Source organism: Gouania willdenowi, chromosome 8, assembly GCF_900634775.1.
Source record: "Gouania willdenowi chromosome 8, fGouWil2.1, whole genome shotgun sequence".
Lineage (NCBI taxonomy): Eukaryota > Metazoa > Chordata > Actinopteri > Blenniiformes > Gobiesocidae > Gouania > Gouania willdenowi.
In genome coordinates this window covers 24,314,023-24,341,896 of record NC_041051.1, presented here as the reverse complement: position 1 = coordinate 24,341,896, position 27,874 = coordinate 24,314,023, and the positions used below count along the sequence as shown (strand labels likewise).

At 38.3% G+C, this 27,874-nt stretch overlaps 1 protein-coding gene across 3 annotated transcripts in view; it reads right to left on the bottom strand.

The window, feature by feature from the left end:
* The window catches only part of cacnb1 (calcium channel, voltage-dependent, beta 1 subunit), a 49,331-nt gene that overhangs the window by 19,868 nt on the left and 1,589 nt on the right, over positions 1 to 27,874 (bottom strand). For all 3 annotated transcript variants that reach the window (XM_028454746.1, XM_028454747.1, XM_028454748.1), the window contains exons 2-4: positions 18,822 to 18,908; positions 1,112 to 1,231; positions 912 to 1,034 (exon numbers count right to left, since the gene is read on the bottom strand). In XM_028454746.1, coding sequence (XP_028310547.1) covers positions 912 to 1,034; positions 1,112 to 1,231; positions 18,822 to 18,908 — 330 coding nt within the window. The remainder of the gene's footprint in view (positions 1 to 911; positions 1,035 to 1,111; positions 1,232 to 18,821; positions 18,909 to 27,874) is intronic.

Here is a 27,874-nt window from a genome sequence, read left to right as displayed (position 1 = left end):
ATGTTTTGGGATAATATCATACATTTACCGGTACGCGCTATTAAGTGTGAATATTTTGCCCACAGTTCACCCCCTAGTGATCATGTTATCCTGTGACCAAAAACAATCAAGAGATAATCTGAAGTGTGTATTAAATGTGTTGTAATGAACAAGCAGTTTAGATTGTTGTGACTGAGTTCAAATAGGAAAAGGCTTTGGTACAAGGACAGGTTCAGCTGAACTGGTAATTTATATGGTGACCACGCCAATCACATTCAAATGGCTGAGCAGGATTTTGTGCAAAACGTGAGGGTGATTCTCCGGTTGGCGGTAATTAAAGGTTTTATAAATAATGTTTGAACCATTGACATTTCAATGGAGTTTTTCCTCTTAAACAAGCGCTGAAGACCTAGCAGGGGCTAGCAGTCACTAGTAACTTCACTCTTGCAATGTAAATTTGGGTGATTTCAGCATTTTCACAAGTCATCTGAAGCAAAAAATCTAAATTAGTAACAGAAGTTGAATCTATTGATATGTATGGTATGATTTTGGGATGTTTAACAGGCAGTAGAGTCATCCGAACAGGAAAAGACAAAACAGAAAAGTGACGAGAAAATGGGTAAACCCTGAAACTGAATTGGGAAATTTTGAAACTTGGAGCTTGGAGGTCGATATGTTTGACAAACTGTGATAAGTAATTACTCAAGGAAGTGATCCATTTGCTGCTAAAAGTTGATATAAATAACCCCAAAGACATTTCTAACACAAATTAGTAGCAAACTTGTGTTATTCAGCTTTAGACAGATTATCTAATGTGCATTCATGAGATGGGTTACGAGTCACTTTAAAATAAAGTTCTCTGTGAAACACGGGCCATGGTTCTACTGGGAATTTGGTATTTTGGTATAAATGTACAGCAAAGATAATCAAACCTCTTTGATATGCAAGAAGTCTTTGGCTTCGAAGGAGATGGCCATGCCCTGCACCGGAACATCGTCACTGGGGCCCGGGTTGTAGCCCACATTTGTGCGCACAGCGAATGCCACCGGTTTGGTCTGATGAGAGACACATATAGTAGGTTACCAGAGAGCATTCGAGGAAATACACATATCAATACACATTGACCTCTGACCTTTGCTTTCTCGAGTGTGGCCAGAGCTTGCCTGTCGGCCTCCTTCCTCAGAGCCTCAGGGTCTTCCTCCAAGGACACGTCTGAGTCCGACGGTCGGCTGGTGTAGGAGTCTGCCGAGCCCTGAAACACACAAGGTGAGGAAGATGAAGATCAGGAAGAAGAAGATGCCAAGCACACACAAGGGAATCAGACAGCTGAGCTCAGACTGTGTGTAGAACACCCTTTTTCATGTTGTGCATTGTTTTGTGAAAATATGACATATTTCTAGAAGTTTAGGATTCAACTTATATATTTGGATAAGGAAAAAATTGTGATAATTGTCACTGTAGAATCGCAATACTTGCAAAATCAGAATCGCAATTTAATTGAATTTAATTTATTGAATCGGCACCCAAGTATCGGTATTAAAATTGAACTGGAACAAAAGGGTATCATCCCAGCCCTATTTAAAACACATGCATCAAACATGAGAGGCCATCTGTTCTGTAACTATTGTATGATCACCAGGGTTATGATTTGGGGTTAGGGTTACACACTCACCTGTGCGGTACATGAAAGCTGACTCAGTGTAATGTGAGGTGCACAGGATGCTCAGCGCGAGGCTGACGAACCCACGGCCCTGGCTTTGAATCTTCAACAATGTACAATAGACTCAGTGTGTGGGTAGAGACCAAAAGAGTAGAGTGAGAGGATCATCACCTCAGGAGTGTTTTATGAAATCAGTGTGAATATCAGCTTCTCATAAAGTAGCTTTTTCTTCACATCCACCACCCATGAGCTGTTTGTAACGCAACACTCAGCCACTGACCCTCACACAGACACTCATACCACACACACACACAAAAAAAACCTCCGGCCTTTTGTGCCGGCCAACGAAGCAGACAGCCTAAACTCCTATACTGGTTAAGTGTTTGGTTTATATAACAGCACCACTTGTTCTCATAGTGCTGTTGTTTTTTTTAGCTGACAGGCTCCCTGGCACTTTTGTAGGAGGTAGTGACAAGAATGCAGACAGCTGAGTGTGCCAGGCAGAAGAAGTGAGTCACTGGGTTTCGGCTTTTAAAATAGAGGTGAGAATGCTCAAAGATGACATACACCTAAAGTAATGATGATGAAAATCATTCTGCACATGTACAGTTTTAAAACAGTCTCAGAGAGACGATTACATCGTATTTCCAATGGGGAAAAAAATGAAATTTTGGCGCAAAATGAATTGAGTTTTTTCTATTCAAACTCAATATCAACCCCAAAACCAAGATTACTTTATTTTGTTTTGTTTTTTGCTATAAACACTTATTTGCTCAACTTTTCCTGTGATAAAAAAACATATCTGTGTAGTGCCCGGGGGTCAAACCCAGCCTGCAGGGCAAAGTAAAAAAAAAAAAAAAAATACAGATAACGAATCATTGTGCAAATTACTAACTATTTCACATTACTCTTTAAATACACACATTTTATGAAACTCCACAATATTTGCAGGGCTCACACTTTTCCCAAGATTATGACACCTTGGCAGTCATTTTTAATCACAAAATGTTGAAATAACGCTCCATTTTTCCAAAATTCTGCAATTGTCTTTAAATAATTCCACAAAATTTTCTCAAATTAAAAAAATAATGGTAAAAAAATGAAGGATCTTTAAAGTGACAATCCTTCGCTCACTGTTAGTGTCTTACATACTTTATACATCATTTAAAGGTGGAAGAGCAAACTTGGGCATACTAATGTTAAAATGACTATTTTCTTGTCCATATCTGTTGGCCCCTGAATTAAAATGAGATTTTGAGCCCTGCTGTAGTACATGATCTATGCTGCATAGAACTGAGAGTTGAATTCAAAGGAAGCCAAATGAAGCCTGATTAATAACGTGGAGACTGTGTGAACCTGGGTACGGTCTTATGGGGCTAATGCAATAGTGTGACCCCATTTTCATTTACCCAGCAGGCAAATTAACAGTAGGTTATGTAAGAAGTGAAAATAAAACACAAAATATGAAATGTGTAAGATACATTTCTCTTTTAAATTTACTAATAATACTTGAAACTACCAAATAACTCAATGTAATCAAATTGATTGGCCTTGATTGGTTTGCTAGTCAGGTCAACTTCCATCGTTGCTTGTTCCATACAGGTTCATGATGACCTGCAGGAGGCAATCCCACTCAACGTTAGGCAGAGAACATGGATAAGATGCCAGTTGTTGTAGTTTGAATACCCTACATTAACTTGGTTTGTTCTTAAAACTTACATTCAGCTTGTTCAAAAATGCTTCCTATAGCAGCATTATACTGTGGTTCAAAATAAGGGGTGTTGATTCCTTTCAGATTTAGGGCCCTATTCTCTGGTGGATTCTGGACTTTTTTACGCGCCTCTCTCCTGCGCGTATTCTCCGGCCCAGGCTCCTGACACGCCCACCGTGCGTAAATCAACCAAAAGCGCGTAGTCTGTGAAAGAAGGTAGTTTGAAGCCAGGGAGGCGGATTGGGCCATGATGTCATTATTTTTTGTGCCGTCTAGAAATCACGGAACATGGAGTTTCCCCAACGCTTGTACATGTCATTGAAACCCATGACATGTACGCTCACTTTTAATTTGAAACTCCTTTGTTTATAAACAATGTAACAGGTTTATTTGATCAGATTACTGCAAGGTGAAAATCAGACACATTTTTCTGTCTGAGCCACAGTTAGAATCTCTCTTTCCCCCTCATATTAACGCCAGAACAACATTTGTTTGTGTGGAAAGCCTGATTTTATTAACTTCTTACATTCCCATATTCAGAAATGATCAGCGCGCATTAGTCAACGTCAATTCCATTCCATTTTAAGCCGTCGTTGTTGGTTTTTTTTGACAGTAAATGGTTCGTCACATGCAGTTTTCAGCGCTATAAAGTTTAGTTGGAGGTGAAGAGACGAGGAGGCAGGAGTTCTGATTGAACTCCAAGTCTAATAAATCAAAGTACAAAAACAAGTTCAGAACCGTGCAACTAAGAAAACAACAAGTACAAAGAGTCAATTAAAAAAAACTTATTCACCAAGGAAAAGCAACCAAAACAAAGCAAAGATACAAACTGTGGAAAGATAAGAGGAGTAATCTGGGAAGATGAAGAGAGACGAGACTGGCCGACCCACCAGCAAACATACTGAGACCAAACACTCCATACATAGTGCAGGGCAAGTAATAAGGAGATGATTCACTGAGATCAGGGCACAACATAACACGGAAATGCCTCACATGCATGTTATGGCGACGAGATCACGCATTTACAAGGAAAGCTACTTGCATGAGTTTCTTTTGGCAAATGATGAAATCTCGTCATGTGAGATGATTGTTCATGGCACTTTTTGATCCTCAGATATTGGTTCTTCCTGTCAATGTTAGGCCAACATTAAATTGCTGACACACTAATAGCAGCGTGAGCTGGGATTAGTTTGAACCTACTAATTAGGTGTTCTAGTGAACAGGATTTTGATTGTTAAAGGTTCAGTCGGGTAAAACTAAACAATCTACTGACAGTCTGATCCCAGCTCATGTTCCCTATTAGAACAATAATAGGAAGATCACAGGAACAATAACAGAAAAATCCATCCAGTGAAATGATGAGATTTCCCCCTGAAGGACTGCACATGGTTCCTGTGGCCAGAAGAGAAACAAACTGCATCTTTACTTCATGTCTGCTTGTTTGACTTAAGATCTTCTCCTCGCTGTGGTAGGGTTTGCACCTTCTCATTATGCTGATCCATGTTTGGGATTAATAGCCACGTCTCTCAGTTAGATATCAAACAAAACAACAAACCTTATTGTTTACTCCCTCAGCCCTTCTACTCTGTGACTTAGCAACCATGTACAAACTACTGACACTCCCAGTTGCCTTGGTGATGACTCCCTGCTACTCTTCGGGTGATCGCCAGCCATCCCCACTTCCTGTGTCATTTACTCAATCACTGGAAGCGCTGTGCCCTCGTGGCCCCTCAGAAGGGAGGGAGGATAATGGCGAGTGTGGCTGCCGCCCACTCAGTGGCTGTGAGTCATCTGAAATGCTCAGGTGTGCACAACACTCACGGGAAACCCACAGGAGGCTTTGAAGAGCTGCTATGACATCTGACACAACCCAAACAACAAGTGGCTGATGTTTCTATATGTACAACCACTGCATGTGTTTTCATACATGTGGATACATCTTCCATCATCTGAGTTCCTTTCACTCACAAAAAAGGGAGAGAAATAAAGGTGAGGAAGGACCGAGCAGGAAACGAACCAATCACAATGTGACAGACCAGCATCATCATCTCTCCCTGCTCCTCCTCTTCCTCTCTCCTCATATCAGTGGGTTATGTCTTTAATTTAGCTGCTTGCTTCACTTCACACACAGCTCTCTCTGTTCAAAATAGCCACAGGCCACCTGATGGCTGAGCTTCTTCCCAATTGGCCGAGCCAGAGAAGAGACCCCAGCAGTGTCATAGTAACCATCAGTCCTGCTTATTAAAGGGCAGCCTGTGAGCGGCGCATAAGGAGGGAGATAGAGAGACGACAGGGAAATCCATAGTAAATAAAAAAAAAACAGTGGTGGAAGTGTATGAGAGTGTTCAACAGGTGCTCAATGTGAACTTATCATTTCAAAAGTCCAGTACTCACCCCCGAGCAAACAGTTCTGCCATCAGAGATGAGATTCAAAGTGAAATAATATTGGGTTAACATCCACATTTGTAGACAGGGAACAGTTAAATACAGCCATGGTAAGCTCTGGTACTTAGACTTAAATGAACCAAGAGCTTGAACAGAGGCCTTAACCATTATGAATTCACACCCACCTTGGTGCTGATACTGAATAAAAGGCTGATGCAGAGGCAAGCATTGAAAAGAAATGGATGAGGGTAATAGAATAAGGAGCGGGGGAAGGATGGCATAAGACAAGTGCGTGGAATAATGAGTCCCCTGCAGCAAGGCATAGAAAAGCCTGCTCACATCATTTCTTTTGAAGCTGTGACGCAATAAAACAGAAGCCATGGAGAAGTCAAGGTTTACAGTGTTTGTCATTTTGTACCCAAAAAATCTGAATATGCACATAGTTTGTGCAACTGCACAAAATATGTGCATATTTATCTTGATCCCTTGTTTTTTTAGAGGCAAAACAAATTATCAACACATTGCCATCCCTATTGTGTCAAAGTCACGGATCTTAAAGCTGCAGTATGTACATTTTAGTTTTTGTTTTTTTGCCGTTATTTGGTCAATAATCTATACTAATCTTTGAGCATATTGTAATTCAATGTGTTCTGAGAGGAGTCTGGACTTCTGCTCCTTCTCTTGGATCTGTATTCGAGCATTCAGCCAAGCAGAGATATTTCTACAAACACAGTGCTCCATGAGCTGACGTGGTGAGGCAACAGTCTAAAGACCCAAACATATTTGGGCAGAACGGACTTTACGGAAGGCCGCGCTGACTCAAAATGAACATCAATGATGGCGCACTGTCCGTCCCATGCACTGGTGTCAGAGGGAGACGAATAACAAATGGAATTAATTGTGCGTAAATTTAAGAGATGCTTATCCAAGTTGGAGAGAACATGTACAATTAATTTTCAGTCATGATGTAGAGTGGTGTGGGTCTGCCCTGACCTGCAGCTGGGATCACTGCAGCTGTCTGTGAGCGCTTTGAGACTGGGGAGGGGCTCACAGCAGCAGCCGCTGCTAAGGAAAGTAACTAGAGTGATACGTGCTTTCATGTCAGAGTCTTTAAAACATCAGAAAACTCTTCAATAACACAAGATTAAGCTCACGAGGATGCTGGTAAATTCGGAACAAGGAGGGGAGGGGGAGCATGGTTGATTCCATACAAGTCTCACTGTTCTACATACTGCAGCTTTAAGCTAAAGTTGCCACAAGCACAACACAATGGGACTAATGCAGCTCTCATTATTAAGATTAGGGGCCAGACAGCCTAAGATGCCAGGAAACTATTGTTGTCTATCTTCTTCTGAGGAAATCATACTTCCAATGCACAAACAATCACCATACATTTCACAAAGCTCCAATCAACATCCAAGATTGCCTCTGCAGGAAAAACAGGCCAATCGTCCAACATTTTGAAAATTCACATTAACCATATGTGCTACAGATTTACAAACTTAAATAGTAACTAAAATTCTGCATTCTGCTGACCTGCCACTAGGAGTAACATTTAAAAAAAATCCCTTGATTATGGGCGTTACTACTGTAGTAGTTTGACACGCCCACACCGCTGTGTGCAGAGACAAACGGTAATGCACACAATGATGTGCCTGTACACACACACATAGCGAGTTCATAAGCTAAAATGTGTCACTACAACTACTAAAATACTAAATAATACTAAAATAATTTTACTAAAATGTGAAGAGTGGGACTAAGATTAATAAACAGCACTACTCATTACCCAAATACATATGTATTCAGCAGAAAAGGTGGGTTTGGGGTTTTGTTACTCTTTAACCAAAATGTAGCCCCAACACTGAAGAAACGTGTGTAAATTTAAACCTATTGCAAATTATGAAATCAATCACTCTGTTTTTATCAAAAACTGTAAAACTTATCAAACCTATCTCCTGCCACAATCAACATCAGACTTGCTACAGTTCATCTTCAGACACAAACAGTCTACACTGATTTTAGAATGACCAAATATTAAGCCTGAAAAGCATCCAGATGTTTGACTGTAAACAGAAGTGTAAACATATGCTTGCAAATTCCTCCTAAATCAATTTTCAGCATTCATCAAAAAATGTAAAAATTCTGGAGTCATTGTCGATGATGGTTGGAAAATATTTTAATCTCAAAAACTGATTTTGAATTTTGCGCTCAGGCAAACAATTGGAGTCAATGCAAAATGCTCATTTTTCAACATCGGTTTTTCATTCTGCAGCCGATAATTGTTAATAACAAATTACCAACATCTACATGCTGTCTAGATGAAATATGGGTATTTTTGGATTTCTGTTTTAATTACAGAATCTTTGACAGATATTTGAATTCTGCCTGGAGCTGCTGTTATGCCTAAAATTGTCTGGCCCCAACCATTGCTGCGCAGCAGCTAGAATTTATTTCATTTTTTTGAATGTTCAATCTCACTTGATCGTACACAGCTCATTAGCATATGTAATACCAATTAAATAAACGGCTGACAAGTCGCAAATTGACACCCAAAAAAGGAAGTTATAAGAAAAAAGAACTTCAGCAGCAGTGAAATTGAAATAGTTTTGATTCGAATGAAACACTGGAATATGTAATATTTTAGAGCGTCAGTTCTGGTGTTACAGACGCAGCTAAAAATGGAGCGATGGCAAATATGCAATGCTGTGAAAGGCATTTCAGCGCATTTGCAGATTCAGGTAATAATTGGAGAGGTGGCACTGACAGGGGAGTATTTTTTATTCATTTAACTTTGAAATAAATGGATTAAATGTTTAAGTGAAAAAAAGGGGCTTGAGAAGCTAACTCTGCAAATGAATCTGTCCGCTCTCTTCTTAATGTCTGGTTTACTAACACATCTAGAAGGGCTCAGGTGACGCTTTTTTACAGCACAAATTGGAAAGAAATCCATCATTAAAATCCCTTTAAAATATATACCAGACTATATCCTATGTTTTTTTAATGTTGTCTAAACTAAAAATGTGTTTCATTGTATATTGACAAACATTTCATAGGCTGTGATGTTTTCTCTTATCTTAATATTCGTGCACTCGATTACTCGTAGAAGTCTCTCTTACCTAAGAGAAATTGTAAGAAAACATTGTTGAATTCCAAAAATCTAAAGATCCCAGAAACTAACAATTTTCTTTCTTGTTTTTGTTCTTTGAAGGCTTCTTGCATGAGGCCCTGTGCCCTCAGAGAAATCTTTGTATTATCTGAGATAAGTAAGATGAACTTCACTTGTCAGATAATTAAAAAATATGAGGTTACATCACACAGAACCCTGGAGACGTTATCATCCAGCAATCTGAACAAGAAGACGGCCACGACATCATATCGCTCACAGTGAGACACCAATAGTCCATTTGCTAGAGAATGTCCAAATGACTTGGGAAATAAGGCTTTAATTAAAAAAAATATAATAAATATAATATCAACATTGGGCAAAGTGTGGAGTCAGAATGGTACGATTTCCTGTCTGAGGCTCCGACCAACCGCTTTAAATGACCACATTCTTGTTGCGGCGTCATGGCAACGGGCTGGTTGGTGTGGAGATAACCAGCGAGATGAATCAGGGACTGAGTGCAGCAGAAATCTACACAAACAGGCAGAAAGGAGGCTTTGAAAGCGACACAGAGCCTTGTGACTCTGTTGGGGTGTGGCTGCTTAGGCGGAGGATCTTTACCAATAAACATGCAAAAATAATAATAATAATAATAAGAAGAAGAAGAAGAAGAAGACAGTCATCAACCTCCCCCGCCAGATTGGTTGTCATTATAACTCACAACCTTTTCCTAAATGTCCTAAATCTAAGAACTAACTATCTTGAATGATTTCTATGAAAAGCTGTCCCCTTTGACGATACCTTGAACAGAGTAAAAAAACTGAAAAAGGGCAATCACTCCAGAAGCCACACACTGAATTTGATTATCGTATCCTAAATGATTTCTAAGAAAAGCTGTCCCCTTTAACTCGGACGGATGGACGCAAGGAGCTCAAACCTATATCCCCCTTCACACTTTGTGGCGGGAGATAATAATAAAGCTCTTCTAACAATATACATTCAAGCATCATCAGGTGCTATTCTGTGCATACATGCATATATAAACAATCAGAGCACATAAAGCATTAAATCTCAGATGCTCCAAAAGCATTTCACAGAGCTGATTATCTCTCCACTTGGATCTGTTAGTGGTTGGAATATAAGTGAGAGGAACATTTTGTTCTTTAAGCATGAGTTATTCAGGAGATACAGAGCGTGTTGGACAAAAGGCCAGACATCTCCACAACCGCAGCTTTTGTTGAGTCTTATTGTTTTGCAGTGGTCAGTATTATTCTAATCTAAAGCAAAGATAGGAAACTTTTATCACTGCAGGAGCCATAGTATCTGATCCAAGGGTCACAATAACAACATACCTACATGTCAGCATTTAGAATAATGACCAATCTCAGCATTAACACAGGAAAGGGTTTGTGCTATATATATATATATATATAGTCATTTTATGAATTTTTTTTTAATCTTTTTATGTATTTTTCTGTCATTTCGTGTGTATTTTTTGAGTCATTTTGGGTATTTTTGATGTTGATTTTTGGTCTTGTGTGCTTTTGGAGTCATTTTGTGTTTTTTTTGCTGCTTTCTGTATTTTAATTGTAATTTTGTAGTTATTGTCTTTATTTGTAATGTTGTTTTGTTTAATTACGTGACATTTTGTGTCATGTAATTTTCTGCCATTGTGTGGTTGTTTTTTTTTTTTTGTTTATTTATTTTTTTTATTTTTTCTCAATTATTTTTTTAGCTCATTTTGTGTATTTCTGATGTTGTTTTGTGTATTTTAAAAACATTTTGTTGGTTTTTAGGAATTATTTGGTAAATTTTCTGAAAGGTCTGCTTGTTGCCTGTGTCTGGTTGAAAGGAAAAGCAGTAAACCACTGACATTGGCCATCAAGTAGTATTGGTTGACAGGGAAGTCTGTCCAATAGGGTCCAATCCAACAGACGAGAGGCTAATGCTGAGTTTGACAATCAAAGGACAAGGACACAGAAATAGGTAAAGGATGTGGAGGATGAAACAGGATGATAAATATTTGCTGGCGTTGCTGAATGGCTTTAAGTCTGTTACTGATAAACTTGCCCTGCCCTCACTGACATGCATCATTGGAATCAAAGTGAGTCAACCCAAAACGCATAACGCCATTACCAGTTGAACCAGAACATTGTAGTAAGAGTGTCAACTAACCCTACAGCAAACATTAAGTAGCAATCTGAAAATATTTATAAAAATATACCTAATTCCATCCATATTTGTGCTTTTTTGTGAGTAAATAGTAATAAATGTATATTTGTAGCTTCTGTTACACAATAAAACAAGCATACCGACAAAAGAAAGGAAACCTTTACACACTATTAGCTTTTTTTTTTTTTTTTTTAAGATCCCTGTTGTTGCAATGAGAAACAAACAAATTATTTCTTTTTTAAGTACAACACAAAACATTTTCGTTCATAGTCTGGAAGATTATCCGTTGGTTCTCAAATAACTTGAAATTCATCAATTTAGTGGAGAAACGACAAAAAAAAAAAAAGAGTAAGAATACAAATCATTTGCACCGCAAAGGATAAAATACTTTAACTCATTAAATTATAGCAGTCCATCCCAGTGTGACCAAACCAAGATCAGCCTTTGCTAGACAGAGGAACGCCAGTGACAGAAGCTCCCGAAACAGCCAGAGTGGCTCTCTCCGACACACACACACCGACACACACACACACACACCCGACAGGACTGGAAGTCTAATTAAAAACACGGCTCTTTTCCAGCAGCAGCTGCGGCCCTAAATGGAATCCAACATGAGGCAAAGAAGCACCAGAGGCTGTCAAGAGCAGCATAAAGTAGGATATTCCTGAACTTTCCAAACTCAATCCACGGACACCTCGGAAGGGTTAAACACTTGTTCCAGAACTGAGCACAGGCGTGTAGATTATTCCAGATCCTTCTTACCATTACGGGCCTCTGGATCCTGTCCGTCCTCTCCATACCTTGTTTGCCACACTGGCCCCGACACGGCAACCCACGGGGGCAACGCCAGAGTCCACTGTTACGTCTATATCTGTATGTGTGTGCGTGTGTGTGTGTGTGTGCGTGACCTAGCCTAGTGTAAGCCTGTACCTGCTACTTTCATCATGCATTGTGTGTTTTTTTGAGAGGATGTATGAGTTGGTGTATGACGGGGAGGAAAAAAGGCAAAGAGATGATATGTGAACCTAAGAGTGATCTCTTAACCCTTTTACACACACACACACACACACACACACACACACACACACACACACACACACACACACACACACACACACACACACACACACACACACACACACACACACACACACACACACACACACACACACACACACACACACACACACACACACACACACACACACACACACACACACACACACACACAAACCAGAGGAACGTGAACCCTTGTGTAGAGGAAGGGAGCTGCTGGGGGTCGGGTTGCAGGACTTGTGCTACATTCGCAAACTGGGGACATATATTTAGCCCCGGCTGGGCAGAAACAGGGCCGTGAACACAGTGAGACCCAGAAGGAGGCTTGGTATGCAGCCGTCAGCCATTCAGTGCCCCAGCTGACGTGAGTGGGGACCAGAGCAGTGTCATGGGAAACCACCTCCCTCAATTTTCACTTCCCTCCAACATGTCTCCTAAATCTCTGTAAACTTAGTCTGCGTTCTGGTAAAGGCAGAGGGCTTGGGCTCATGGTTCTGAGGAGACAAATGTTTAAATTTGGGATGTGACAACCATAAGTGCTTGACAGTTTGAAATATGTATTTTGAAATCTGTCCATTTCCAAAAATGTCTTAAATCCATCTCTAATCTTTGAAGATTAACCACATGGTTCCATCTTCTACCTTCAGAGTATGGTATACATTTAGGGCACAATGATGAGGAGAATCTACGTTTAAGTGTGGAAGAAAGGTCTGATTTGTCCACTAGAGGGCAACCTGTGACACATGAGGGCTTTCTTTAGCTCTCAAAAACCAAACACCTCTTCCTCACGTGTGTTTGAAGTCAATGACAACATGGTCTGCTGGGAATGATGGACAAAATGGTAGAACTTCTAACGGACACACCAGTAGCAACCGGTACTCTGCTGGGAGTCACATCCAGACCAGTGAGAACTTTGAACCATCTATGTTTGAAACCTTAAAGATGCATAATAGTCAGCAGCCAATGGTCTTGGTGTGAGTTTCCACTGTCAGCTACAGTTGAATAGTTTGTATTTGACACAGTTTGTTCATTCTTAAGTATTTTTGTTGTATTTTGTACTATTATCCTCTGTTAGTATTTATTTTTGTTCTTTCTCTTTGCCCTCATGTGTTACTGCAAATGTGAATTTTCCCTCTGGTGATAAATAAAGGTTTATTCTATTCTATTTTATTCTATTCTGTGTGATTATGGAGCCTCTTTGTGTGTTTTCAGAATCAATTTCTGTAAATCCTTTTGTATGTTTTCAAGTAATTTTATGTAATTTTGTGGTTTGGTGTGCTTTTGGAATCAGTTTGTGTATCAGATTTTACCGAGCCCTTGTTTGCCATAATCCATTACAGTATTCTGTCATTACAGCACTTGGAAAAGTTTCTTTTCAAGCAACCACACTGTTACAGCTCCAGTCCTGTGCTGTGTGTGAGGCATGTCCCATGAGGATCAAACTGGCAGAAAAGCAGAACGATTAGGATGCAAACGCACAACTCTTGGCAAAACTGGTTGAAATAAGATCATTTTATTCCTAATTAAAAACAAAAAACAAAAACAAAACAGCATCACACCAACCGTGACTACAAAGACACAAAGAGCGACTCTGAACTCACAAAGACAATTTAACCAAGCATTCCTTACATAGACAGACGGTGATTAAACTCAAGGATACAGAGGCTATTTCTTCAAATTCTACTGTAAAAGAACCAGGTCTACAGGTTAAACCTGGTTTAATGACAAATACAAAAATACAATGCCATGCAACTGCATGTGTGTGTGTGATAGAGATGGGCGATATTGACAAAAAAAATTATCCTGATAATTTCTGGTATTTATCACGATAACGATAAATAAAAACTATTAAAAAAATAATAATTCTCAACTTAGTGTAAACAGGTTCCTTACAAACAAATAAATGTTAATACATCAACACTAGACACATTTAAAAAGGCTACAATAGCTGCTGACTCAAAACAGTTCATGGGCTGATATTTTATGGAATATATTTGTGCATGTGGATTACTATTTGTGTTATTGTATGTAATTCATTTATTTCCTCACTTGAAATAAAATGAAAAAAAAAGCACATTAAAAAGCACAAATAACTCCAATAGTTTTTACTGCTGATGAATCTTTTTTATTTCATATTAGATAATGAGTTACATAAAGTTATGATTGATAAATATATCTCTCTGATTTCCTATAATTATCCAGATCAAGCAGATGATTTAATCATTCAGTATATTATGGTGTAATAATCTCAATAGTTACATTATTCTAATGGGACCAGCTTTGTCTTGTGAACACGTGAAATATAATTTAAAAATACTGCGTTTCACAAGTTGGGATGAATGAATGGTGACATTACTATTTATGCTAATATTTATTTCACACAACGTGTAACATGTTTAGCTTTTATTCTTCTATACAAGTGTTAAATCTGACCATAAACAAATCGGTGAATCTCATGGCTTTATGACAGTAAGACGCGTTCTTTTTACTATTCCTTATATGGAGTGGTTAGCGTTAGCTCTTAGCCCAGTCTGTGTGTTGGTGGGTTAGCTTAGCATAGTTAGCTTTAGTTGAACTTCCAGTTCATAATAGTTGCTGCGGGTTAATCTCTGTACCCGTGTTTGTGGAACTTTGGGTGGATCTGACGGAGGAACTTGAATCGGTTCTCTTTGTTGGATGGTTATCTGGTCTGAACCAAGTAGCGGTCCGTGATTGCAGCACGGCAGCTTCAGCTAGCCGTGACGAGCACCTCACACACACAGACGGCGGTGTGTGCGGGAGGCGGTGGCAGTGCACACCGTGCAGAGCTTCCGTAAACAGCGTTCTGTTCCAGATATATCCAATAAGTTGTTGACGACAAACAGGGGCAGTTTTGGCCCATGGAACATGGTTTTTTGGGGCATTCTTGGCTAAATTGAGGGACAAATGGCCCGTGGCCCTTGCTAATTTATATCGTGGAATGACAAATTCTTACCGGTGAGAATGTTTTTGACGATAAATCATAAACGATAAAATACTGCACATTTCTAGTGTGTGTTGATTCCATTGCCATTTGTATTGATATAAAATTAATAATCAAACATTAACCATGATTGTCTGTTTGATGTCCTTTTTAAATACCGCGTTAAAGTAGGAAGGACATTAATCAGATCAACCAACAATGATGATAGCTATAAAAGATGTAAAATATTAACTAAAAAGTGTTAAATACTTGGCAAACGTAGATTCATGACACCTCGCCAGGTTCATAAGAAAAAAAAGAGCCCATTAGTTTGTTGTAAAACTTAAATATTAAAGATTAAATCGGGGCTTTCGCAGTTTCAGATTTATTGGCCAGAAAAACAAAAATGAAACAACTCAGATAAATAATGGTATTTTTGTACTGAGAGGAAAAACATGTTTGGCTGAAACCTCTCCGGACATGTTGTCTGTTTAACTCCACAGTAGCAGCAGCAGCAGACAGTACCGTATCTGCCTTTTTTCACACAGCCAACACCGAAGTGTGTTTCTGTTAAACTTAACTCAACACACACACACACACACACTCTCACACACACTAATGTATGGGCAAACAACACAAACCCATCTCAGCGTCCTCTCCTCCATCTCCATCCCACTGTGCCTGCACACAGGGGGAGGTTCAGCAGCCCGGTCGCCATAGTAACCGGGCCGAGCGTGCAAGCTAACACTACTGTTGGCTGTGTGTGTGACGCTCGTGTATTTCTGTAAGCATGTGCGAGTGTGGTGAAACAGTGTGCACTTGCGTAGGTGTGTGGGAGACTGTAAAGCATATACAGGGCTCTGCTTTCAGCTGCTGTAAAACCTATAGGATGCCCGTGTGTGTGTGTGTGTGTCACACACTTTGTCAGCTTCAAGGTAAAGAGTTAATGATGGAGAATGCTAGTGAGGGGGTGGGAACCTTGATAAAGTCCAAGCTTCTAAAGCATCTCCGTGGTGAAAGACGTTTTTCCTTTTTCTTTAAAAAGCATCACCAGCACTTATCAGGTAAATATCACTCAGCAGGACGATTGTCATTTCCTCTCACAAATAAAAAGGTCAAGCAGAAAAGCACAGAGTAGAGAGAGAAATACCACCTCCAGGCAACGACTGATGTGCAGGGCACTAACATCTGATGCTCAACATTAACCTCCACAACTCCCCACGAAGAAAAAGATGATCCATCTGAAGAGGAAAAGACTAACATCCCCATCACAACATGTCTTCAGGGTCAGAAGTGAATAATACATAAGGAGGGGGCGGGGGTTTCACTTGTTGAATTTCTGTTGGCCCAGCAGGATTCTTTTCATTGTTGTGTGCAGTCCCATAAAGATTACCAGAGAACACCAGTTCTAGAAAGACATTTTATATCAGAACCTAAAACACAAATGTCCAACTCAAGGCATGGTGGCCAAATCCAGCAGTTTAAGGCTGGGATACACTGTGCGATTTTTTGAATCGTTGTACTCAGCTCCAGCTTAACCTGTGCTACCGACAGTCTGACACGATCTGACTGCTCAAACTATACGTTCATACACGACACGTCGGGGTCTTGTTTCCGGAAATGCAACGTACAAATTAGAAGAAGAAGAAGAAGAAGAAGAGCTCTGAAGCATCGCCATTAAAACAGATGAAGAAGAAAAACCCGGAAGTGGAGAGACACTTGCAAATCTCAGGAAAAAGAGCTTTAAAAAAGAAAAGACGGTGATGTGATGGACCAGAATCTGGCTGGACAGACGTGGGCAGTACAGTCCGTCAATTTTACAGCAGTCCTACGGTGTTCGCGCATGCGCAGTGTGAGCGTTTACGGTAAGCCGGTCCGTGGCACTGCTTCAACTGTGAAATACCCTCAGGGGGAGCGACTGGATTTCAAACATGTTTGATTTCCTTACGACCATAAGATTGCTGATCGGGAGCTGGTCGTGACCCCATGTATATATACTACACGATGCACAATAGCAGAGACTCGCACGATCCCACAAAATAGACGCACAAATCAAAAATCAGCTCAAAATGGGCCAAAAATCGCAGTGTATGCCTGCCTTCAGAGAGTCCAGTTTGGCCTGCACAGGAAAGTAAATATGTGTAAATGTACCAAATAATTCAGTTGTAGATCAATTATTAACCACTCAAAATACAAAATTTCAAACTCCTCGATATTGGTAGGACAGTTTTCCCATACTTATATCAAACAATGTCAATTGTTGAAAGAACTCTCCATTTTTCCAAAATTAAATTAAATGTGGTCACAAAATCAAAGAAATTAAAGTGAAAATCCTGCAGGGAATGTGAAATCTGTCACTTATTGCATCAATATTGTCAGTGTCAAACATAATTTACAAATTATTATACATGGAAATGCCAGGGCCCATTAATGTTGAAATTGCTGGTTTTCCCACCTCCAACTTAAGATCTAACTGGTAAAAAATAAAGTAAAAAATAATAAATCCTATGCATCTGTCTAAAGGACTCCACATCCCACAATGCAATGCGCAAAATGTTTCCAACAACACCAGTAAGAGTGTGTTTACAACGGAGATCAACACAAACTTCCAAGTGGCAATTTAAACCTTTTACGTCTTTTGTTTTGTTTTTTTCTCGAGTAAATGATCTTTGATATATTGATCATTGAGGCCGACAAAGAGTCTTTTTTAATAAAACAAATAACGGCTACAGCAGCTTTAAATACAGCACATCAAATGAGAAAACTCTTATTGTCTATAACAAAAAGTTTATAGGGTTCAAAACAAGATTAAAATTTTGCTCCAACTTTTGTCGACCTTTGCTAAAGACAACTAGTTTCTTAAGGAGACTATTTAAATGTCATTATAGAGCAGGGATCACCAACCTTTCTGAAACTGTGAGCTACTTCAAAGTTACTGAATAGGACTACCAGTTAGACACACAGAGAAATACTACTACAATTTCCCAGTTTCACTTTAATTTGAGGGAAAGATAATGAAGAAAGACTTTGCATCGAAGTAAAAAGTGAGTAAATACTTAAGTTTCAACATGCAATACTTCAACACTATTTCTCTTTCATTTATGCCATTGTTTAATTTTCAAATGACCACTTCTGAAACATTTCATTGGGAATCATCATGTTCCTATTTTACTAGCCACTAACTACTCTTTTACTAACCAAAGCATGTTCTTACAATCTAACAATTATGGAAGATTTTATAAAACTCCACTTATTTTTTTAAAATCCTACACATTTTTAAAGAAAAATACCTCACAATGGAAACACCAAATCTTCAGCATTTGTAATGAAGTCCTGTCTCCGATACTTTAACATATTTGTCTCAGTGTTTCAGTGAAAATAAACATTTAAAGATGATTAATTTAAATGTTAAAAATGTATGTGCAGCAGTATTTAAATCTACATCTGTCATCTGAATTCTTCATATTTTTTACTTGACATTAACTGGTGACTAGTGCTACTGTTAGAGCAGGCCTGAGGGCCCCTAACATGGTCCATGTGGGCTTCCTGGGGCCCACGGACACCGTGTTGGTGACCCCTGTTATAGAGGCTGCTTCATTTCTAAATGAACATAAATGCTGCTTTTTATTTATGACCACTATCCAAAGCTAATGGAACAAACTGTGACAATAGCCACAAGTTCAAGTGAGATCTATCAGCATTTTGGTAGCAATCTTGTTAGCAGCTAGGTGTTAGCTCTGAAAGATGGTGTTGTTCACTGTTGTACACTGAATATTAGCCACATGGGGAAGGATTGGGAGTGAAACGGTACCTGACGGACAAAGCTGTTGGACGTGGTGTCAGAGGAGGTGCTGCCATCCGAACACTTGAATCGGCTCTTCCTCTTGGCGTACTTTCCCTAAAAGCAGATTTGGAAGAAAATAGATATTTAAACAGAGAATCGTCTTAACAGGAATTTAGAACAAGAACAACTGTTCTCTGTGGAGAATTCTAGCTTTAACCTCTAGGCATTTGAGCTCCATTGAATGTGATCGAGCAGTCGACTGATATCCCGAGTCCCAGAGCACAACGGAAGAGGACCAGTGATAATGTGCTCCATGAGCCTTCATTATGCCTCATTTTTCATGTTCTGATTCAACCTGGGACCCTCTAATCTGATTGGCAGACCCCAGGAAAATGGCTCATCCGGGTTGGGTGGAGGCCTACTGCATTATGAGCATGTCCTAGCTACTGTATGTATTGTCATGGTTACACAATGTCAGGTAATCTTATTTGTTGGTGATAAAGAGACTGGCTATAGAAGGATAAACAGAATGGATGATTAAAGCTCATGAAATATACAGACATGATGAGTGTTAGCTTTGGCTGAATTCCTGACCAACAGGATACAACCAGCTTCCATAATCATGGAAAACAGATGGAAAAAGGAATTCACTTTCAGAAATAAAAATGGCAATTTGTATTATTTTTTTAAAACAACAATAAAGCAGAAATTGCAGTACGACACTGAAACGTGCATGTTTTTGGAAATATATCACGATTTATAGCAATAGTCTTCATAAACGGGTGGTCAGAGAGACGGAAAAGTGCATTCTCGTGCAAAATCTGATGTAATGTAATATGATGTCATATGAATTCACCTTTTACAATAGAAATATCTGTATGACACGGACAAAACCTTCACCCACATGTTTTGGGTCAATATCAACCATTTCTGATTGCAATATCACAAATCTCCCGTGCTTGTTTCGGAGCATTTCTGATGTGTATAAATATGAAATGAATGACACTAGTTAATTACATTTAACGTATAAAGCATGTTCAACATGAGTTTGGGAAGTTTAACAACCTGTAAAAACAACTGATATGTAAACTGATGGGATAATGTTAAACTGAGGAGAATTGGGTGAAGTTTGAAACCAAAATTCAGATGGTCTATGAGTATCTCTTGTGTTTCTGTTGGATAGAACAGATTGTTCCAATCCGTTTCTCACATCTCTCAATTTTCAAAGAACTAATAACTTTTTTTAAAGAAAATGTACAAATGAGGATTTGTGTAAAAATCTGGACTGAACAGCACAAACGACCAAGAACCTTCCATTGTAATAATTGCTCAATTCAAAAATAAATAACTAAACTTGAGTTAGCATCAGGAAAGCAGAAACATTGTGGTAGGCAGTAGGGCTGGGCAATATATCGAGATTCAAGATATGTCGTGTTTTCTATTTTTAATGATATAGAAAATTACAATATTGCCTATATACATATTTTTGTATTTTATGGTTTATTTTGTATCAAAATACTTATTTTAGGAGTCGCTGCTTTCGCTACTTCTCAGAACAGCATGAAAAGAACAGTTAGATGGATTTTTGAGTACGTTCTAACACAGACCTTCCCCTAAACAAGCCACACTACAGAACTCACTCACACTGCATTCGGGTTCCTCACAGCCAGGCTGGGTAATCTATTCACCACGATATTGTGTCGACTGAAGCTCCATCCCCTCCCCCCCTCTTCCTCCTCTCCCCACACCACCACCTGGAACTTTGTTTCTGAACTCTGATCTTTACCAAAGGTCGTCTGACGTCATCTGCGCCTGGGCTGAATCAGTACAGAATGAAACGAACGGGATCATGTTTCAATGCCTTCTTGGCCCCTATCCCCTCTCCTTCCCACGCAGTGGCTGCTGGAGGGACGCTGCACTTGCACGCCCCCCAGCAGGAGGCTGCAATCCTCCCCCCACCCACAAGTTCCCTTCCCCCCCGACCTCACGTGCTATGTCCTCGAATTATTGTTGTATTTGCGTCTTTTTGGCACTTCTGTGCGTGCTGAGTTTTTTTCCCAGGTCCCACACTGTGCTCCATAAGGTGAACAGTGTGGGATCTGCCTTTTCCCCTCTTCTTACCTCATGTTTTTCTCACTTCTCTTTTAAGATAAGGGGCACTGCCTTAGTGGCGACCCACAGGGTCAGTGATTGTGATTGACTTTTTCATATTTCTTGGACGATGTTGTAACTGAAATGCAAATTTCCCCTTGTGGGACAAATAAAGGACTTTTTTTTGTTCTTCTTCGCACGTCTCTTATAGGTGAAAAAGAAGTGGAACATAATGTGCATCAGAAAATTTAACCCAGAATTGTCTTTCTGGTCCGACTTTATTTGAAAAAAAAAATATTGAGATTTATATCGTATATTGCTATTTTCAGAAAAAAAATATTGAAATATGAGTTTTGGTCCCAGCCCTAGTAGGCAGTGACCTTCCCACAATGCATTGTACTATTGTAGACTTTCTAGAGGCCAACAAGATTTAAGACTTCAACAATTCCTGAACCATTGATAAACATACTAAACAATTCTAGAGCTGCTTCAAAACTGAGCATTTATTACCAAAACTGTTCATGAGCTGGATCAAAAAACTGTAAAACCCAGCAAATAAACCATCAGATCTCTGCTCAGTGGGTGTATAAATTATGGATAAACTCATAGAGCCTGCTTTGGATTATGTTCTGCTCAATTAAACCTGATTTTAAATGTAGCTTGTTATGAGATCATATGATGGCACGATGACACATTTACTGACACATGCGGGGCAGACGAGCTCCAGGACACCTTTTGAGTAAATACAATGAAACAGATGCTGCTTTTATATGCAAAAAATAAATTTTTACTCGTCCTGCAAAACATTTTACAAAAAAGCATCTTCAGGATACTCATTAGTAAACCAAAGGACACCTCTGTTTGCACCTCAAACTCCATCTAAATATTTTGTACATTACATTACATACATTTCTCAAGCAAAATCTGACGTAATATGACTTCACCTTCTGAAATGGAAATATCTCTCACACACACGTTTTGGAACAATATGACACATTTCCATCATACTTTGTCACAGTAAAATGGGTCGTCTAATGTTAGCTTTAGCAAGTGTAGCAAATGGATGGACGTCACATCTCGTGCAAAATCTTGCGTGATCTTGTGCTTGTTTCAAACGCATTTGTGCTGTGAATAAATACGAGATTAACGACAGTAATTTGCTCCATTTTAATAATGTTTGGCGTGATTTCAGGAGGTTTAATAGAATGTAATGATTGATCTGATGATATGATATGGGAAAGCTGATGAAACTAAATCAAAATGAAAATATGTAAACTGATGCATGAGATGACATGGATAAACTCTGAAACAGAGTTAAGGAAAATTAACTAACTAACTAGATATGCATGTGGGGAGGTCCCGTTACAACTTTTTCATTTCCGATATGATACCGATATTGCAGCCTTGCGTATCGGCCGATACTGATATTAATCCGATATCAGCATTAATCATACATATTTTTATTACTTTTTATTTTTCTTTAATAAAAAAATAATAATTACTTATTTTGTAGTGAGGAACGTTAGAAAAGGCTTGATCAAACAGAGAACAATAGTCGCTAATCGAGATCAAAATAAATACAATACGATAGTCAGCAACAGTAGGTATGAGAAAAACTGAACCATTTATTATTAACCAATTGGTTACATACATTTTAACCTTCAACATAATATTGACAGTATTCTACAACTGAATAAAATAAATAAAAAATTAAATGAAAAAAATAATCATCTGAATCCGATATTCGATATTCGTTTCCAGGCTGATATCGCACCGATATTCGATATCAGATCAGGACACCCCTACTTTGTAGGTCATAAAATTAATTTCTACTTCAAGAACAAATGTCCCAAATAAAGGGTTGAGAGTAAAGTTCGGATATATTCCTTAATTATTTCTCCCTAACCATTAAAATCCTATTTATTTTAATGTATCATTACCTCGGGGGAAAGTGGAAACTACCTGTTATATTAATCTGGTTCACTACAGACTTTAATCATAGAAGATCAAATTATGTCTGTTAACTCAAAGTATTTTATTTAATTGAAAACTAGAAAGGTGTTAAAATTGTTTTCAAGTTTGTCCACATGTTTGTTGTCCCGGTTCCTTTTTTAAAGTCCTATTTTGAATATTACATGGTTTATATTTGATTATTTGCATAAGAATATTCTGGATGTGAAGATTATGAGGGACTTTTTTTATAAAATGTTTTTGGGCAGAAAGCAGGCTAATGAAAATCAAGGGCAGACCTTGTGTTTTCATTTTTCACAGACGTGTAAGTGTTTAGATAAAGTGTCGGCTCTGCACATTTGGTTGCAATCTGTCTGATTATTTGTCTGCATGCTTTAATTGTGCGTCCTCTGATTTATCTCTGTTATTACACTGGTAAATAACATCATACCATTATATTTGGCTGAACGAAACTGGGAACAATCATACTCTAATTTGTTGTCGTGTTGAAAGTGTGTGTGTGGGTGTTTAGAGTGGAGCTTTGAAACCAAATCCATAATGAGGATTCCGGTAAAAGGACAGGCAAATGCCAAAGGAAGCAGGGAGGGGAGGCTTCCTGTTGGTAAATATCTTCCCAGATTATGTTTGTAATTAGGGGTGGGGACTGGAAAACAGGATGTGAGGATGACTGAGGCTAAAAAAGGTTCCCAACCAGCTGCTGAAACCAGATGAAACATGTCACAGGTGAAACTCAGGTGTTACTTCCTGGTTAGTAATCAGACTTTAACACTACTTAGTTCACCCCATGCCAATCACCTTAAAGTATGGGCAGGGGGAGGGGTAAATAAGACGCACTTCAGGTTATAAAACTTAAATTATTAGATGTCTCAGTAAGCGTGTCCTGATCCGATATTGACATTGGATATCAAAAAAATGAAAATCAGATTATATCGGCCTGCATCTAAAATCTTTTATATGTTGTAACTTGTTTTTATTTAATTTATTCAGGTTATTTTTCAGCATCTTCTAATTGATGTTTGTATTTCTTTTATTTAATAGTAGAATATTCTTCTGTTTAAACTGTCCATAACCTATTGGTTAATAATAAATGTTGGTGTTTCTCATCCCTATTGATGCTGACTATTATTCTCTGTTTGAGTGACATCACTTGTTCAACACTTTTCCCACTACAAAACATGTAATAAAAGTATGTTAATCAATATCGTTATTAGTCAACACGAAAAAAAATTGTATTGGGAAACCCTTTATCTCAGTCCCTCAAAATACATGAATCCAATGAAATTTCTCAATATTTGCAGAGCTCACAGTTTTCATATGCCTATATCACATGATGGCAGCCATTTTTAATATGCAATTGTAGAAAGAACTCTCAATTTCTCCAAAAATCCTGCAATTTCCCTCAAGTTACTCCACAAACGTTCTCCACATTATATAAACATTGATTACAAAATCAAGGAAATGCAAGTGAAGATCTGTCACATTGCTTGGCTATCATCAGTGTTTTACAACATTCATACTGTATGAGAAAGTTCAAATAATGTTAAAACTACTTGTTTTCCCGCCTAAAACCAGCACTTTAGATCAAACTGTTCTGTATTTATGTGTAAAATGAGTGAAAACCCCCCACGTCTTAAAGGATAAAGACCAAAGAGGAAATCTGATTGTCAGCGATCGCGGAAAAACAAAGGGGGGAAAAAAACCACAATTTACGTTCTAAAACAGAAAAATCATCCTGACCCATTTCTTTTCACACAGAAATGCCACATGCTTGTTTTAGGACAATATCACACATTTACACACTATTTTTCACTGGAAAACGGGTAAATAAATGTCTAGAAAATAGTGATAGACAGTTTTTACGTATATCGGCATCGACCGATACGGGCTGCTGCATTCGCCGATCTGCATTATTTATTATTTATAGAGAGCAGAAATATTTTTTACTTTATCTTGTCCAACATCACGTGTTTTTAATATTTGTTAAATATTTTTTACTTGGTGTCGTTCTACCTCACCTTTGTTAATTTCGACAAATGTTCCTTTTTTAAAAATTGAGACTTGTACCATTTGTTATCATCATTGTGTCATTTTTATGATGGAAACTGAGGAAGCAAAAGTAGTATCGGCTCCAAATATCGGCTTAAGAAAATCGGCAGTCCGTATCGGTCATCGGCTAAGGCTGATGGGAGAAAAAAATGGTATCGGCCCTAAAGAATCCATATCGGTCTATCCCTACTGGAAAATGTGACAAAAATGTCCAATTACTCTGATAATCCCGCTCAAAATATCGTGTTTCGAGTAACGGATCTAGTAGGGATCATGTTATCCTGTGATTAAAAATGAACGCAGAGCTTCAAGTGAAGTGTGTTTTTAATTTGTTGTGATGAACAAGCTGTTCAGGGTTTAATTCACAAATTATATTTTGGCACCACATCACACAATTCCAGGGTTCTCGCCAGTGGTGTTGAGCGTAGGGGCCCCTAGGGTATAACTTTGCTCCCCTACGGTGTGTTTGGACCAGCGTCGGGGGGCTTTTCTGCTGTTTTTTCATTTTTTGATTGGTACCGTCATAATAATTGCTGCACACTTGGACTTCCAGGCATGTCCGTGTTGTTTAATCTCTCTTTTTAATCTGCATAACCTAGAAACACATGCATCAGCTGCACCATCTATTTTATACACCTTAGGTGTCCATAACAGTCTCAATATTACTGCGGGTCCAACATAATACCTCATTTAAATTTGAAAAGTGTGTCTTTGAATCTGTTTTTTTAATTAAATGTTATTTTAATAGAGTATTTATTAGTGGAGAACCAATACCAAGCAGGAATAACTCTCTAACTACATTCATCATCACCTTCACCAATTCAACAAATAACTTATGGCTTTAAAGTAAGGCTGTAAAAAATATTTTTTAAAAAAATACAATAAAAATATTGCTATTTTTCCTACGCTGTGAAAGATTCCTACATTTTTCCTATAAAATGGATGGCTGAGGGGCTAGCGGTGTGGCTAATGTCGCTCTTTCAACATAACAATGTGTGATTTCAACACAACGACTCCTTTCTCTGAAGCATATGAATAAAAAATGAATAACAGTAGTGGACTCCACTGAGTATGTTTGGTAAGATTTCAGGTTTAATATTAATTAATAGTAGTATTGTCATCAAAAGATGATGAAACAGAAACAAAACGGAAAAGGAATGGATAAACACTGTCTGCATCAAGGAATTAAATATCCTCATTTGTCCAGTTAACACATTGATGAGGTTATATTTTTACATAAAACATATTTGTATATTTACAGATGGATCTACATCAGATTTGGGCCTTTGATCAGGCTTCCTAATCCCCAGGCTGAATGTCAATCCGCTCGTCTTTACTTTTCTGTTTGGCTAAAAACAGACGAGCATTCAACAAATGCGGAAAACTGTTTGATCCTGCAACAGGTCAACACAACCTTTGATTCTAACCGAGCACACACACTCACACACACACACACATACACAGGCACGTGCACACACAGGCACGTGCACACGCACACGTACACACACAAACATCATTCCTGGCGGCCTGTAACTGGCATGGAGTCCATCTGTTTGTCACTACACGGCCTCTCAGATGAAAGTCTGCTTTCTAAAAACAGAAGTGATGAGCTGCACTGAGCAGGATGAACATCTCAGGGGATTCTACACAGAAAAAATATAGATGTGAAAAAAACAGAGGAAATTATTTTGATCGCTCAAGATGATTGTTGTTCAATTCTCTCTCTCTCTCTCTCTCTCTCTCTCTCTCTCTCTCTCTCTCTCTCTCTCTCTCTCTCTCTCATTTTTTTTTTTTTCTGGATCTTTTCAGCATTTACGCTGTTAAAACTCAACTTGTCAGCAACATCGCGTCACAAGGCTGAAAAAATGCATTCCACCATAGGGAAGAAGATTGACGTCAACAATGTAGAATAATAAAATATGTATTTCTTAAAATTAACAAAGACACTGACAACAAAAACACCTCTAATACAGTGTTTCTCAAACATGTTTTGGCTCAAGTACCCCTAATATTTCTGAATCCAAGTACCCCGTTTGTCCAGACTACAACATTTTACTTAGAATACTATGAAAAAAAAAAAAAACAACTATAAAGCATAAAGATGAAAGTAATGAGTGATAACACACATTTTAAATAACCTAAATTTGTAAATAAGAGGAATGAAACAGTATTTAGTGTCTCCTGAATAGAAATTTTATCATTTAATCTATAATCTCTATCATTATTATTATCATTATCATTTTAAACTAAAAATAAACACTATAAAACCCCATGATTAATTGATAATTATCAGTACCCACTGTAATACCATTGCGTATCCCCTTTAGAGAAACACTGCTCTAATAGATCACCCAAAACATTTTGAAAATAAAAAAATATATATAGATAGACTAGTTGAGCACTTAAAGACTATAGTTTTTATTTATTAATTAAATCCTGACAAGGCTATAGCGAAATTAATGAATGAATTAATCGATTTTTACTTTCAAATCAGATAATAAATTTAAAAAAATCTGTTGCTGTCGTAATCGTATTTGAGCTTAGATGATTGACTTTGTAATTGTAATTGCAATGAAAATTCTATAAAAATTGTCAATTATAATTTAAAGCAAAACCATGTTAGAGTTCTACCTACAGCTCTACAGTTAAAAATAATTCAAATGTTTCATATCAAACTTTCCCACATTTTACTGCTTTAGAACAATTAAAATATTGGGGTATACTGACACAAAAAAGACTTAGACACGACGCCCACAACAAAAATATTAAAGGTCGTGGCTGTGGATACGTTAAAGTGCCCATGTTAAGCTAAATCAACTTTTCTGTGCTTTAAACATCATAAAAGTGATATTTGGGCTTCATACACATGACTAAAGTGTTTTTTTATTGATTCCCTCAATTTGCTCCTTTCTTACTGCAGGGTGAGCCCAGACACTTCGCTCCGATTTGATGGCGCGTTCCCACTTTGATGA